The sequence below is a fragment of the Carya illinoinensis genome, chromosome 1 (assembly GCF_018687715.1).
Source record: "Carya illinoinensis cultivar Pawnee chromosome 1, C.illinoinensisPawnee_v1, whole genome shotgun sequence".
Lineage (NCBI taxonomy): Eukaryota > Viridiplantae > Streptophyta > Magnoliopsida > Fagales > Juglandaceae > Carya > Carya illinoinensis.
In genome coordinates this window covers 47,215,882-47,230,398 of record NC_056752.1, presented here as the reverse complement: position 1 = coordinate 47,230,398, position 14,517 = coordinate 47,215,882, and the positions used below count along the sequence as shown (strand labels likewise).

The 14,517-nt window shown below is 37.8% G+C and overlaps 3 protein-coding genes across 11 annotated transcripts; 2 read left to right on the top strand and 1 right to left on the bottom strand.

The window, feature by feature from the left end:
• Positions 1 to 69: 69 nt before the first annotated feature.
• LOC122278479 (non-specific lipid transfer protein GPI-anchored 20-like) lies at positions 70 to 1,936 on the top strand. The gene is made up of 4 exons (XM_043088667.1): positions 70 to 1,134; positions 1,219 to 1,245; positions 1,346 to 1,405; positions 1,508 to 1,936. Exons 1-4 carry the CDS (start codon positions 798 to 800, stop codon positions 1,726 to 1,728), a joined length of 645 nt encoding a protein of 214 aa, XP_042944601.1. The 5' UTR covers positions 70 to 797; the 3' UTR covers positions 1,729 to 1,936.
• A 3,815-nt stretch (positions 1,937 to 5,751) lies between these two features.
• LOC122278463 (non-specific lipid transfer protein GPI-anchored 25) lies at positions 5,752 to 7,810 on the top strand. 2 transcript variants are annotated; one of them, XM_043088656.1, is made up of 3 exons: positions 5,752 to 6,287; positions 6,389 to 6,537; positions 7,339 to 7,577. In XM_043088656.1, exons 1-3 carry the CDS (start codon positions 5,882 to 5,884, stop codon positions 7,429 to 7,431), a joined length of 648 nt encoding a protein of 215 aa, XP_042944590.1. In that variant the 5' UTR covers positions 5,752 to 5,881; the 3' UTR covers positions 7,432 to 7,577. The 2 variants fall into 2 exon arrangements, with proteins under 2 accessions (XP_042944590.1, XP_042944587.1); XM_043088653.1 differs by having other exon boundaries at positions 5,755 to 6,287; positions 6,472 to 6,537; positions 7,339 to 7,810.
• Positions 7,811 to 9,321: 1,511 nt separating this feature from the next.
• On the bottom strand, positions 9,322 to 14,180 carry LOC122278439 (probable RNA helicase SDE3). 8 transcript variants are annotated; one of them, XM_043088650.1, is made up of 6 exons: positions 13,839 to 14,180; positions 13,545 to 13,645; positions 12,536 to 13,311; positions 12,269 to 12,442; positions 10,189 to 11,643; positions 9,322 to 9,765 (listed from the first exon to the last, which is right to left on the bottom strand). In XM_043088650.1, the coding sequence occupies exons 3-6, from the start codon at positions 13,307 to 13,309 to the stop codon at positions 9,529 to 9,531; spliced, it is 2,640 nt and encodes an 879-aa protein (XP_042944584.1). In that variant the 5' UTR covers positions 13,310 to 13,311; positions 13,545 to 13,645; positions 13,839 to 14,180; the 3' UTR covers positions 9,322 to 9,528. The 8 variants fall into 8 exon arrangements, with proteins under 8 accessions (XP_042944584.1, XP_042944582.1, XP_042944566.1 ...); XM_043088648.1 differs by lacking the exon at positions 13,545 to 13,645 and adding an exon at positions 13,478 to 13,531; XM_043088632.1 differs by having other exon boundaries at positions 13,478 to 14,180.
• Positions 14,181 to 14,517: the final 337 nt, after the last annotated feature.

Below are 14,517 nucleotides of genomic sequence, written 5' to 3'. Positions count from 1 at the left end.
GTGTAAAAAATCAGTATCTATGTATCGTCAATCTCTATGAACTAAAATCGAAATCTACTTACTGTAGCTCGGCCCGTGTTGTTGTAAGGTCCGCAGGTTGTTCCACTATAGGTCCAGGGGAGGTGTTGTGGTTCATCAGGCGGCAAGCTTCCTATGAGAGTTGCAGGGATCAGTATTTTAGTTTCCACCCATTTCTGGAAGAAAAATTATATTTACAAGTCTGATCTGGAGGACACTGTATAATTTAGTTGAGACTGACTTGTAAATATTCTTGAAAAGTTTAATGGGGGAGTCGTTAATAATAACGGAATTCATCATAAGCTAACCCAGACCAATGAAGCTTTCTGGGGCAGTAAGGTCAACTAAAACTGAGATATGCATGGGTCCTGTTGGCTGAATCGTTAAAGAAAATTCTAACTTCCGGAGTAGTTTAATGATAGACAGCACAAAAAATGGTTTGGAAATGAACGTCAAGAGAGGCTACACCACACAGATGGAACAAAAAGCCGCCAATATCACCTACTTCAAGCAAGCTGCTACTTATTTCACAGAGATTAGTTAAAGTAGTTGAACTCCAAGACCAACTTCAAGTTCACCTAATTTCCCTCCACTTCTCTTACCTGGCCTGACCAGTAGTGAAGACCTCCTCAAATCTATCTATAAATTCCCTAACCCTTTCTCCCCAATACATCAAAGTCCAAAAGTCTTCAAGTTTTCTGTGCTTTATCTTCTCAACACATCAGTGCTTTGGTTTCCCCGACTCCTATACTCAACATCAAAGTTAGAAGAAACTTCAGATGGAGTTGTTTTATCCCTGTTCACGCATTGTTCCTATACTGGCCATGGTTGTGGTCTTGATTATTCCTGTTTATGGCCAGATTGGTACCCCATGCAACACCTCAATGATTTCAAGCTTCACCCCTTGCCTGAGCTTTGTAACAAATAGCACTGCAAATGGTAACTCACCAAGTGCAGCCTGCTGCAATTCGCTCAAGTCCCTCACAAGTGGCAGCAAGGACTGTTTTTGCCTTATTGTAACCGGAAATGTTCCTTTGCAAGTACCTATTAATCAGTCCCTGGGCATCTCTCTCCCAAGTGCTTGTAATATGCCTGGAGTTCCCCTCCAATGCAAAGGTAAAAACTTCATGATGAACATATCATCGGAATTTAATTAGCTGTATATCGAGATTCTAATGCAAGCTTTTCTTACATTTGCAGCCTCTGGAGCACCTATTCCAGCTCCAGGTACCTTTCATTTATTTGGAAATTGGAAATATCCCTGTTTCTACTTATTGTTAATGAAATTTTGGGATGTCACACTCACATGTTTCAAATTCATCTGCAGGTCCTGTCTCGCTTGAGCCAGCACCTTCCCCTGGACTCTCTCCAACTCCTAGTCCTAAAGGTACTATTACTACTGTGAAAAGGCACGTGTAATGGTTTCCATTTTTGGTGTTAGTTATACTTGATGTTAATGCCAAATCATTTTGCTTTCTTGAGCGTGCAGCTTCTTCAGTCCCGGAACCCATATCACCTGCTCAGGCACCACAATCTGACACGACCCCGCTCTTAAATCCGCCATTTCCAACAGTGGATTCTGAAGCTCCAACTGCAACCACTGGAAGCCGCCCGGTTCTGACCCCATCGGCTGCCATGCCCTCTCACAGTCTCTCACCATCCTTTCTGCTACTTGTGTTAGGAGTTTCTGTTTTGAACTATTACTGGTAGCTTGCAGTATGTTTGCGCTTTGACATTGTTTGATGAGTGTTCTTTTAATGTTAGGGTGTGCACTATTATTTGGGCTCCTTGGGATAGATATTTGAGAGCCATATTGGGTGATTGTTTATTTATGTGAGAATGTATTCTTTGTAATACACATGCATGTGTTAGTGGAAATAAAGGTTTAAAGGTCCACCGACCAAGTTTATAAGCTTCAGTTTATTTTTAGTTCAAATCGGACATGCTATGACTCACAACTTTGATATAATTAAAGAAAAATTCTACTAATCATCTTTATACTACACGCTATACATAATTTTTTTTTTCTTACTAAATATGTGATGTACGAATAATGAGTAGAAGAATTCAATTAGCTTAAGAAGAATAAAACTAAAAAAATAAAAATAAATATAGCATATGGAAATGATGAGTAGCAAATGAAGACGACATGAATATTAAATTAATTAAGTAATGCCGATGGTGTGTGGTATAAAGATTTTTAAATATAATTATTTTATTTTTTAATAAATAATGCTATATAATAATTTAAAGTGGGCAAATTCTATCCGTTCTTTAAAAAAGAAGAAGAAGAAGATAAATTTGTGATGCACTATTTTTAATCGAAAATTCATTTTTTTCAAATGATAAATTCTACACATCATCCCATACCACACATTTTATATATTAAAATATTATTTTTTATTTTTTTTATAAAATAAAAATATTATAAAAGGTTTTTTTATAATGGTGAGAGAGATGGCAAGCGAGCTTTACTAGTAAGTAAGAAATAATACACCCACCACCCACACCCGCACCCCCACACACACAAACATGCACTCACACAAGCACGCGTGCATTTACAAACATACACAAACACACAGCCCGCACATGCACATACATGCACGCACCCATACACCCACTCGCACACGCGTGAGGGGTTCTATTTGCACCTCCTGTACGGGGGCCACCTTAGTCCCAGGATAGTTTGGCCTCCTGACTTGTCCGAGTTGGAGTTTTCTCTCCAAGAAAAGTTGGGGTCGAAGCAGGGTCGGCGTCCAAGTCGAATTTTTGAATTTCTGCTCAATCCTAATCTTTCCGCACTCTTCCTTGCTTTCTTCATTTTTTAGTACCATAATTTTACAGACAATAAAGGGCTTTTGGTTTAAGAGACCAATACGAGAAATTTATAATATTTCAGTATTTCACTACCATAGATGTCCTCTTACTTCTTAGCTCAATCAACTGTAAACAAGCTTTCGTGCTAAGAGATTTAATGTAGCCCACATATAATATAATACTTATTTATTATAATGTAGCCCACATATAATTTCCAAGCAAAGATTTTATAATATGACTAGCATCAACGGTTAACAAGCTTTCGTGCTAAGAGATTTGAGGTAGCCCACATATAATATAGTACTTATTTTAATGTAGCCCACGTATCATTCAAACGTTTGATAGTTATAGTTCTAACGGGATATAGATATTATAATGCTATATCAACCAATCAAAAGCTTACAAACGAGAACTAGTCACCCCGGCCGTTACAAAAAGTTAAAAACAAGTTAAAAATAATTAAAATTAAAAAAATTGAAAATATTAAAACTTCATTTGAATCAATGTAATCAGCATATATACCATTTTGCATGCCATGGCCCATGATGCTAGTCATCCTAGACATTGGTGTTCATTACCAAGAAGAAAATCTGAGAGCTGCACTTTTATACCAAGGTCAAGGTTGCAGTACAGGATTTGGTGCATCTCCCTCCCTCTGCTCTGCTTTTTATATGGACTTAGAACCCTCATCATGAAATATTCAGCCAATTACTGAACTTGACTTCATTGCATTTTCGTCTTCCAAGTAAAAATTTCCACACAAATCAACAGAAGAAGAATTAGCACATACATAGGAGGGCACGTAATCAGAGAGTAAAAGAATTCATGAACACAATGAGGTATATATTAAGCATAGTCAAGGAAGTTAACCAACCCCTTCAATAAGCATATCAGCAATACTCAACAAATTACCTTCTGCTTCTTTGCAAACTCTTCCCAGGTGATGGTGTGAGAAGGTAAACGAGGAGCATGCCACTCCGGCGAACGAAATGAACCATCCACCTGTGACTGTCCTCATCAGTTACACTCCAAGAGAAGAAACACCCAACAAAAATTTTTATGCTGGATCATCGGATAACATTTTCTGATCTAAAGAAAGACAACTTTCTTAATTGATCTCACAAGTCACAATTGTTTGATCGTGAAAGAGAGGAATTCAAAAATAAAGTAAAAAGATTCAGGAAATGAGCTAAAACTTGATATAATCCCTAAATAAGAATAGACTCTTCTATGTATCCTAAAAATAGGGGGCACCAATGTGGTAGATGAAGTGGAGTTTTTGACACCACACTCAAATGACTGTAAGATGTCATAAAAGTAAAAAGCTTACCCATTAAAATCAGAGATTTATTCGATAAACAATAAGTATCTGATCAATCATAAGCACAAAATTCAATGATGTAAATATTATGTAATGGAATAACACAAATTTCAATGGGGAATGGTAGTATGAAACCATGCCGCTTAATTATCATCCTCACACATCACACTTATTTTTATTTTTATTTTTCATTTTTTCTATAATAAATATGTGATATATGTAAAGGTGTAAGCCGGTCGGTCTGGACAGGAAAAATCGACTGGGCCGAACCATTTGAATCGAACTGAACTCTAGACCGATCGGTCTTAATTCCATAAATTTTAGACTGGACCAGACCAAAATCCTATATATATATTTAAAAAATATTTTTAATAATTTAATATATTATTTTTATATAGTAATTATATAAATTAATGATGTAATTTTTATCTAATTTATTATCATTGACCATATAAAATATTTTTTTAATGAGTTAGTTACATAATCTACATTAATAATTCACTTAATTTTAATTTAGTAATTTTAATAATTTTTTTATTAATTTATTTAAAAAAAAGAAAAAAAGAAAAAATTAATTAGACCAAACCGAACGGACTGATAGCTACTTGTCCGGTCCGAGGAAAATGATGGACCTAACTAGACCGATTTACACCCTTAGGTGTATGGATGATAATTAGAACAACTCAATTAGTTTAACAATAATAAAATAAAATAAAAATTAATATTAAAATATGTAAAGTGTGATGTGGGATAATGAATAACATCTCTCTAAAAGGTTATTTATTGTTTGGTAATTATATGTTTAAAACACTTTCATACATATTACGTTTGTTTGGAAATAAATTAAAAAAATATTTTCCGAGGTAGAAATGATGATTTTGAAATTTTTAAAAATTATAATCATATCCTTAAAAGTTTAAAAGTTGTAATTATCTTAAAGTTGTATGGCTATTTATTTTTAAAATTCAAATTACGTTTTGCACTATTCGAGAAAGCACGTTTGACTTTTTAGTTTATTTGAAATTAAAATTACTTTCATATGTAATATCTAAACAAACTAATTTTTCTATTAAAAGCCTCTACCGCAATTCCAAACATGCCCTAAATCGAGTACATCAACTGTCAGGGCTAAACTTGTTTGGTGTAGGAGATAACGAGAAGAGCTTTTTTACTCATCATCTCTAAACACTACATATTATATTTATTTTTTATTTTTTATTTTTTTTAATTTTATTCTTTTGAAACTAATTGAATTTTTTTACTAATCATCCATACATCATACATTTGATAAGAAAAAAACTTAAAAATTAAAAAATTATATATAATGTATAGCGTGAAATTGGTGAATATAATTTTTCATAAATATGTTGAATTTCAACTAAAATTGGACCAAACCTGTCATTGAACTATTTTATGAAAAATTGGACCAATTTTTCATAACATTTTTCATAAATACGTTGAATTTCAACTAAAATTGGAATCATGGAAGGGTAAAGAAAAGACTAAGGGGCAGTTTTGGAAATGGAGCTGAACTAGAACTAGAAGGCCTTTGTGTGAAACTGTCATTGAACTACACGGAAAATTGACGTATATAACTCGGAAACGAAAGGACCTTCTCGGAATTCTGGCCATTTTTTTAACAGCAGCTCTCCCGCCACCCACCCACCCGTTCTGATTACCAGATCTCAAATACCTCTCTCTCTCTCTCTCTCTCTCTCTCACCAAATGACTCTCAGACTTTTCCCAAAGATATCAAAATTCCCCACATGGGCCACATCCGTGATCGCCGCCTTCGCAATGCCGCTTATCACCCTCGTCCTTGCTGTCGCTGCTGCCGGCCCACCACCTTCGAGCTGCACCCAGGAGCTTGTTCTTTTCTCCCCATGCTTGCCCTACATCTCGTCTCCGCCAAACAACCTCTCTGGCACGCCCTCCGACAACTGTTGCAACACCTTATCATCGTCCTTAAACTCTAGCAACAATGGAATTTGCCTCTGCTACCTTGTCCGGGAGTCATCCATTCTGGGGTTTCCAGTCAATGGCACCAGGGTGCTCTCTCTACCTTTGGTCTGTCCGCTAACCAGCGAGGACAGTTCGAACAGGACTGGATCTTTGGAGTCACTTTGCTCAGGTTCGAAAACCAAACCCAGCCCTAATTGGTTTCTTGAATCTTGAGCTTTTCTTGACTCAAACTTTACTTTCCATGGAAGTTTTTGCGTGTATCTTGGATAGATTTGCGAGGATGTTCGTGTCTCTTTAATTACAGGGAAAATAACATCAAAGATAATATCTTTCTTTACATAATAATGGAACAGCGTCACCGGTATTGCCTCCTCTCCGGAGCCCAACAAGTTCAGGGCATACAAATCCTTCCGGTTCAGGTATCAAGGCTTAGCGCACTCACCTAATAAAAAACTCTTGCAATTTTCTGTATTTCGCTCAATTCACAGTCACATTTGCCACGAAACGTTTCATGTGGCTACTACATCGATTGCTTTGAATGGTTTGATTCATCCGAACTTTTTGTCCTAGTCATGCAAGTGTAATCAGAGATTATATTTACAGCAATCATTAATGCTCAAATTATATTTTTAGGGCGAAAGTGCATGTTTTCACAGAGGAGTTTTTTGCATGGCATAGATGCGGCCACTTTAATAGAGACTTTGTTTGATAAGTAAAGCAGTCTTCATTACTATTCACAAACTATTTACTACATTTTCACAAATATTTACAAATCATATGAAATCACATTAGCATCCAAACATAGTCTTGGGCTTGGAAGTTTTTTCAAATACAAAATTATCATTTCATCTTATCTCTTAATTACAACTTTTTCAAATTTTCACTTAAAATATAATAAACAATTTAACTTTTTTAAATCCCATTTCAATTTTTTCAAATCCTAAAATAATAATATTAAAAAATAATATTTTATTCAACTTTCAACTTTTATCTCAAACTCAAAATTCTCATCTCAACATCCAAACCTAACCTATCTTATCGTCTAAAGTTAATATTAACATAACTCTACTCATATATGGCAAAACTGACTCGTCTCCAATCACAACCTTATAATGGAACCAAAGCAGACTGAGGTTCCCATATAACATGGGAGCATTTCGTCATAAATGGAAAGACGGTCTGATCTTTAAACTCCCAAGTTTCGAATTGCTCTATTGCAGATGCTGATAATGTTACATCTCCACTGGAGCCTGGGAAGAATTCATCCGCAACACCGAGCTCACCACCCGAGTTTGCTGAGGCAACACCCCTAGCAAGGAACTCTTCAGCTGTAGAACCGGATACAATTTCATCAGCCACAGAACCACTCTCCAGCGGCTACAGCTGGTTTCCATCTGGTGTACTAATTTCCCTTGTTCATACCTCTACTCATCTATACTCATCGTACATCTTATGTTTAGCTTTGCCCACATACTGGCATTAAACGGATTGTAGGCAAAAGTTCGTGTAGTTGCTTATACCCAATACCCAGGTCATCAAGCTAGTTAGCATAAGTACTTTCACTCCTTAAATGTACATCAACAATTGATATGAGATATTCCAGCTCTATCTTTAGATATACTGGTGGAATTTTAGCCACAAAAATTTTTGTCTTTCAGAATCAATACAAGCAATAATATGTTGGTCCACCTACTTTTGCTTTTGCACCACAATCTGAGCACGCGGTAGCATACTGGGCTTTAAAACAAGCGAACCGCTGCGGAGCGGTCCGGCTGTTATACCCAAAATAGCAGCCTTCCACTCACAAGGCAACACTTAGGTAAAAACACAATAAAACAGTTACACCTCATCACACAGAATCACCTCTTCTCCATCACAGAAATCGTCTTCCCCATTCTAATTTCTATCGGTTTTATTTCCAAAACAGACAAAGAAAGCGTGTTCTCCATAATCAAGCCTGTCTCTTTGCGCCGCCGCCCAAGACAAAGCTCAGTTCCACCGCTGCCATCCCAGCCTGACGCCGACCATCCATTGTCTAGCTTGGCTGTGTAGACCACCTGACCCACACGAATTGAGCACCATCTCACGCACACGTATTTCAAACCACCATCGCACCATTCCTGTCGGCAATTAAAAACCAGTGACCTTGGTGTTGTGCAACGTTGATAGTTGGGTTGTGGCAAACTGGCAGCAAATGGTTGAGCAGCTTGCCGAGAAGTTCCATGAGGTGCTGCTCTATTTCAGTTGGTATAAACAGGGCTCTCGGTGGTGGTGAGGCAGCTTTACAGCATTGGACGGTTGAGGAACACGGGGCTGGAGGCTTAAGGGCAGTGGTTGCGGAGCTAAGAGGGAGGGTAGGCAGCGTGAGGTGATGACGATGTCGTTTGCTTCCTTTGGCCGTGTCGTGAGGAGATGTGGATAACTAGCTTTTCTAGAGTTGCTCTGTTTCAGGAGTAGAAAAACAGAGAATAATTGTTGGGGTGGTGTGGGTCTATGGTTGGTGGAGAAAAGGCAATAATGAGCAAGGACAAAGTGGCTGGTCTGGGTTCACTTGTTGTCTCTTGGACGCTGGGAAAAACATGCAACACAGTTGCTACAGTGTGGTAAAGCTGGACAATGAATCTTGGTGTTTAATGGTCCACGGCTAGGTGATAGAAAGGCTAAGGGCCCGAGTTGGCTGGTGACAGGGTGGAGGTCTTGGAGGTGAAAGGCTCAATAGCTGCATAATAACGAATAAGATAAAAGAATGAGAGAGAGAGCGAGAAAGATAGAATTGGTGAGGGAAACATGGAGGAGTTTGAGGGTTGCAGAAAGAAAACAAAAACAACGTGAAATAAGAAGTAGAATAAGGTCGAGAAAGTACCAAAAAGAAAAGGAATTTTAGAGAGAGACAGAGAGAGTACCATTTGGTCGAGCTTCGTCCTTGCCACCGTCTGGGTCAAGCGCCGTCGAGGATGAGTGTGGTGTGGGATTTCGTTTGGATTAGGATGGTATGGAAGACAAAGGAGTGAGAGAACGTGGGTCTCTAATCAAGTGTATACAAGTGCATACTAAATATTATAAATTGCTTATGTGGCGTACAGCCATTGGAGGGCTGTTTAATGAGGGGGAGCAGCCGGACCGCTCCCCAGGTTTTCTCTTAAAACAAAGTGATTTTTCTCGAAGCAAAGAAAGGAATTTATCAACTTTCAAAGATGCAACTCTGAACTAAATGAAGTCTTGATCTTACCAGGCATTTCTGCATGTTAACCATGGCTTCGCGGCATACAAAAAGCAATATATGTTTTAACCTAACATTGATGATTGTATGATATAAGCAAGACCACTTCTACAAAGATATAAGATAGTCCCGGTGTGCAGTGGCAAAAAAGGCATGCCAGTTGCTTTCTCACCCTTGATGTTAAGCAGATTTACTTCCAACCATCAGACCATTCATCTTCGTCTTTAGCAGGTTTAGAATATTCTTCTTGCCAAGACTCTTGGCCCCATTCAGCTCCTTGAGGGGGGAGAGCATTTTCTTCATCACAATTCAAGCAATCCTTCTGTGCGGGGTCCTCATCAACAAACTCCTCCCTATCAGGAAGAGCACAACCCTCATAAGAGTTGTTGTCTACACAACGCCATAATAACTTGTTCCAGTACAAGTCCTGCCAATAAATGCAGACAACTGAGCATTAGCAATGTAAACAACCATCTCTTAGCTTTGTTGGTGTTGAAACTCAATTGATTTGGTTACTCCATAAAACGAATCCCAAAATACTAAAGTAAGTTTGTTTTACACATCAGATTTTGGTCTTAATCATATCCAAGGGTTTGTTCATGACTACTAACCATACTCATTTTCACTTACAACGAAATCCCAGTTTTTTTGTTGCTTTTATCAGAAAAGTGGCAAAAAAAAAAAAAAAAAAAAAACCCATAACAGCTTGTGTGTACAGAGTTTGGATCGGACAGAGATGCAATCTTTCAGAAGACATTGTCATTACCGGGTTTCATTTAGCCTTGTATAGGCTACCTTCTATTTGACTCCATTGGTCTCAAATAAGAGCTTGGAAGAGAAAAAGAATTACCTTGCTGATGATGTATGGATTCCCAATTATGACTAGCAAAGAAATTGCACGAGTAATAGCCACATTAAACCTTCTTGGATTGCTCAAAAACCCCAAACAAAATGTCTTGTCAAATTCGTTGTGTTTGATCGTCGACCGGACAGTGGATATAATAATGACTTGCCTTTCTTGTCCTTGAAATTGTTCAACACTTCCAACCTTGATATCAGTCATGTCCAAACTATCAAAGGCTTTCTTTAGTTTGAGCACTTGCTGCCTATAAGGTGTTATTACCCCAATGTGTTCCTCGCTCAAATTCCCACTTGCAGTCAGTCGCCTTATGACCTCTACTACCTTACTTGCCTCGATCCGGTTAAACCATGACGGATTATTTCCTTCCCTCTCATCACAACCTTGGATACCAAAGAAAAGAACAGGGAATGCCTTGTTAGGAAGGAGATTCCCCTCATCCACAAAGGAACTTACATCATCTTTACATGCAATTAATTCTCCATTATAGAACAGCGTTGACGGGAGATATAGAATGTCTGGGTGACATCGGTAGTTTCTAACCAATTTCGTCACATAATTTTCATCCCCAATGGAGTAAAAGTCAGATCCAAACAATCTTTCCAAGTAGGATTTCCCCAATCCACAACTATCTGCTTCTTTTGAGTATATTACCGGACCTAATTGCAATGGGTCTCCAGCAAGAACAACAACTGTATTTCGCTTACAGTGTTTAGATATAGGAATCATGGTTTCCGGTTCTGAAGCTTGGCCAGCCTCATCCAAGAAAATATGAGTGAAGTGGCCTCGCTTGACACCTTCAGAATGTAGAAGAGAGGCAGCCATGTAAGTTGATATGATGATCCTATATAACAGGAGGGCACCAAGGGGAGGACATTTGAAGACATGCTCATCAAAGAAGCAGAAGCGGATAATATTAGGTGTGATATCCTCATATGGACGGGCAGATGCATTGAGCCTGAATATTTCATTCTCCTGAAGGTGAGCAGTCTTTTCCCCGAGGATTTTCTCTAGAATGTGGTCTGCTGCACTGTTTGAAGGTGCACAAACAAGAATCCGAGCATCCTTCCGAGTTGTGTATACCTGAAGGATTGTTTCCACTAGTGTCATAGTCTTACCGGTACCTGGAGGCCCGTGAATCACATACGGTGGCATTCCTTTGCAGCCAAGGATCATCTCAATTGAACACATCTGTTCAGGATTAAGATTACAAGATATAGGCACCAGTGGAGTGGTTTCAATCAGCCTCGCATTAAAGCACTCAGATGGAAATAGGAACTCCATCTCTAATTCTGCTGCAGCTTCGATGGCTTGATATAATCTTCTCATGTTGATTCGATTGTACGTAAACTGTACATTATAGAGATTCCCATCTCTATGGTGAGAGTGAAAATCTGAGTCAAACTTCAGATAAACTTCATCAGCCTCAACACGGTGGATATAACCCTGTGAGACACCGCATTAAGTATTGGAAAAAATAACCCTAGTAGGTATCAAGAAATCTACATTAAACATCATGATGAGTAACATGTAAAACACAAGGCACTTAACAGTTATGGATGGAAGCATGCCTAATTCGTACATAGATATGAAACAATTGTCTAAAGAGAAGTATTCACACTGGACTGTTAACTGCCAAACACGTAACACACCGAAGGAGGCAAGAAACCTCCAATTGTGTCCTATGGCCAAAAATCAAAACCACTCGATGGTTTAAAATATACGATAATGACAGTTTCAACAAAACATAAAATAAAATTCTTTGAAGTCCAGAAAACCAATGAGACAGATACTAAGAGCACCCAACTAAGCCAAACTTCCATAACATCTTCTTATCTGCACAACATGCCTGAAGTGGATAATTTGCTAATGTTTTTAGCCAGAACTCCAACAGATTTTCTTCTTAATGACAAGTAGATAAGAACGCCTTAGTTAATTACAATAACGCCTCAACATTATGGGAACTAGTATGACACATTTATTATAGGTAAAAGTTGGAACCATACAAACTGAAACTTATAACCATTATCATGACAAAAAAATAAAGCATCACGAGCGAGTAGAGACAAACCTGATATGTAGAAGTTGTGTCATTTCCATATTCAGAGGAAAGCTTGACAAAAATATGATCCCCTTGGACAAGTGAAGGCCGTCTCTCAGCAAGGCCTGGGACCACCAGAGACAAAAATTGTTTTCCCCTCTTCCTCAGAGTGACACATTCCATGTCATAACTCCTCATGTCTTCCTGAAGCCGGAATTCAGAAATTTTACCACAAATCAAAACAATAATCTACTTTAATCATTATCCATGTTCTTTCCTTCACAAATAGAGTCTTACCTCCAATTGTATTTCTTCCATCATTATTAGATTTTTGAAGAAATAAGTGTAATTCTCTGGTGTAAGACCTTCGTTGACAGCATCGGGTATCTGTTTGCTTTGAAGCAATGCTCTAACGTCCTTTGGAATGTCATATCGAGGAAGTCTGTTTTTGAGATACCGTTCTACCTTCCTCGGAGGACGCACACCTGCAACAAATGCACTATCGACAATAACCTGTTTCTTTTTTCTACTTCTTGAATATGGCCTTGAAGAAGCCAAAGACTCTGAGATCTTATCATCAACCAAGATAAAAACTACTCGTTCTATCCTTTCACTCTCCACGTCAAAATATACAACTGTAGTGTGCAAGCCAATTTTCTCCGGTTTGCAAGAGACCCATACAGTCAAAGTCTCTCCAGGCTGAAGCATCCTGTCTTCCAAGGAGAAAAAATCTACATAGCCTTTAGAGGTTTCATTTGCTGATGGAGGCTTCATCAGAGATAGTTTAAAAGAGTTCTCGGGATTTGAGGCGAAAATTGTAACAGACCAAAGATTCACGGGATCACCAGTTGTATTCTTGATAGTAACAGAATCTGCTGCAGTTTCTGCTACAGGAACTGATTGAGGCTGCCCCCCTACGAGGGGGAATGGGGCAGAAATAACAATAGGACCCTCTTCAATTGAATTGTAACTACACACGGATTCATCATTCTTGTAATCGATAAACCCTATTTCTCCTTTGTCTCCAATAGTAGAGCATTCATCACCCCACTTCTCACCAGAGGAATCCATCGCTAAGCAGAGACCGAAAAAAAGAACAAGCTGTGAGTTTCAATACTACTCACAATACCCCAAAAAGAATGAAATTTCAAATATTAAGTAGTTTAACGCCCAATCTCTGAGACTACATTGGCAACAAATGGGGAAAAAAAAACAAACTAAGAAAAGATTTGGAGTAACCAGTGAATCCACAGTCAGAAGCAGCAGAACCCAAGGAGACGTATTACTAGGCTGCTGCAAAGCATACCAATTATAGGTACAGCCAAAAAGACAGTTTAGCAAACAGTCATCCACCAGATAGGCATTCCTTATCGTAAGTTCAACAAACCAAACATCAAATCCCAAAACCTAAGGAAGAATCAAAACCACAAAATAAAGTTGTAAACAACAAAAACACGTACGGACACATCAACATATATAAAAAATCAGAAAGAAAAGAAAGTGGTGCCATAAATACTTGGGCACATTGAGGGTTATGTTACAAGTGAGAACCGAAAAGATGGTGAGGAGGTTTCCGATGACAGTGATAGAGAGAACCCACCTTCGATCGAAGCTCAGTCCCAACAAGCTATCAAAGCGAAAGCGAAAAGCGCTGAATGCGGATTAAGGGAGACGAAAATAATGCTATAGCCCGAACTGAAAGAAGAAAAAGAGGGGAGAAGGAGAGACGAAGTTGATAAATCATTACAATCTTAGGGATTATTTATGTTTTTTCTACCCCTGGGAGAAGAATCATATAAAGAGAATGTGCTATGTATGGTTTGGTCCACAAGATGAACAACAGTATAATAGTAGTGAAGTGAGGTCTGCGATATTGGTGTGCTTGAAACTGTTGCGAACTTGCTTCTTAAGTTTGAAACGTAGTTTCGTTTTCCCAATTATGCGAAAAAAATTCTGGAAATCACATCTACAAACAGTAAAGAAAATGTGGTTGAAAATAAGATAATGTAGAGTAGCACCAAAACTTGGAATAAAAATTTGAAATTCATTGAATTGAAAAGCAATCGGATTTGGCAGTTAGAAATTTTTTTTTTTAAATTTAAAATTTTTACCTTATCATTATAATTTATTTTAAATTCTCATATAATATATAATAAATAATTTAACTTTTTCTTAATTTTTTTAAATTTTAAAATAATAATAATATCATATTTTAATATTTCATCCTAAAATTTAAAATTCTTATTTTACTACCCAACCGAATCTTAATGTATAAGTTG

Bases quoted from the DNA above. Each gene is read 5' to 3' on its own strand.
- LOC122278479 (XM_043088667.1), top strand. From the start codon at position 798: ATGGAGTTGTTTTATCCCTGTTCACGCATTGTTCCTATACTGGCCATG. The intron at 1,135-1,218 runs GTAAAAACTTCA...TTACATTTGCAG, and splicing joins AGTTCCCCTCCAATGCAAAG to CCTCTGGAGCACCTATTCCA. The intron at 1,246-1,345 runs GTACCTTTCATT...ATTCATCTGCAG, and splicing joins AGCACCTATTCCAGCTCCAG to GTCCTGTCTCGCTTGAGCCA.
- LOC122278463 (XM_043088653.1), top strand. From the start codon at position 5,882: ATGACTCTCAGACTTTTCCCAAAGATATCAAAATTCCCCACATGGGCC. The intron at 6,288-6,471 runs GTTCGAAAACCA...ATAATGGAACAG, and splicing joins TTTGGAGTCACTTTGCTCAG to CGTCACCGGTATTGCCTCCT. The intron at 6,538-7,338 runs GTATCAAGGCTT...GCTCTATTGCAG, and splicing joins TACAAATCCTTCCGGTTCAG to ATGCTGATAATGTTACATCT.
- LOC122278439 (XM_043088627.1), bottom strand. From the start codon at position 13,309: ATGGATTCCTCTGGTGAGAAGTGGGGTGATGAATGCTCTACTATTGGA. The intron at 12,443-12,535 runs GTAAGACTCTAT...TTCCGGCTTCAG, and splicing joins TGGAAGAAATACAATTGGAG to GAAGACATGAGGAGTTATGA. The intron at 9,766-10,188 runs GTAATTCTTTTT...ATTTATTGGCAG, and splicing joins ATCCATACATCATCAGCAAG to GACTTGTACTGGAACAAGTT.